This window comes from Buceros rhinoceros, unplaced genomic scaffold, assembly GCF_000710305.1.
Source record: "Buceros rhinoceros silvestris isolate BGI_N320 unplaced genomic scaffold, ASM71030v1 scaffold16522, whole genome shotgun sequence".
Classification (NCBI taxonomy): domain Eukaryota; kingdom Metazoa; phylum Chordata; class Aves; order Bucerotiformes; family Bucerotidae; genus Buceros; species Buceros rhinoceros.
The window spans coordinates 5,494-5,825 of NW_010399614.1; the positions used below are offsets into that span (position 1 = coordinate 5,494).

Genomic DNA, 332 nt, shown 5'->3' on the forward strand with positions numbered 1-332 from the left:
TGAAGCGGCAGGAGATAGCCGAGCAGGTAACGGCATGGGGGCCTCACGCAGCTTAGGTGGGTGAGGGGGTTATCCCTGGTGGCCGGTTCCCCCCTCCCGGCTCTGAGCGTTTTCCCCTGCGCTGCAGAAACGCCGGGAGCGGGAGATGCAGCAGGAGATGTTGCTGCGGGACGAGGAGACCATGGAGCTGCGGGAGACCTACACCTCCCTGCAGCAGGAGGTGGAGATCAAAACCAAGAAGCTGAAGAAGGTGAGAGCATGGCAGGTGGGGACAAACGTCCCTCTGGCCACCAGGGCCCCAGGGCTCGCTGCAGCCCCCGCGGCGGGGGTGA

At 65.4% G+C, this 332-nt stretch overlaps 1 protein-coding gene across 1 annotated transcript in view; it reads left to right on the forward strand.

The window, feature by feature from the left end:
• Positions 1 to 332, forward strand: part of KIF3C (kinesin family member 3C) — a gene marked incomplete at its 5' end in the record, with an annotated part of 9,561 nt that overhangs the window by 5,489 nt on the left and 3,740 nt on the right. Inside the window, 2 exons of the mRNA XM_010131560.1 lie at positions 1 to 26; positions 128 to 250. The exon at positions 1 to 26 is cut by the window's left edge and continues 10 nt beyond it. Of these exons, the coding sequence (XP_010129862.1) occupies positions 1 to 26; positions 128 to 250 (149 nt within the window). The remainder of the gene's footprint in view (positions 27 to 127; positions 251 to 332) is intronic.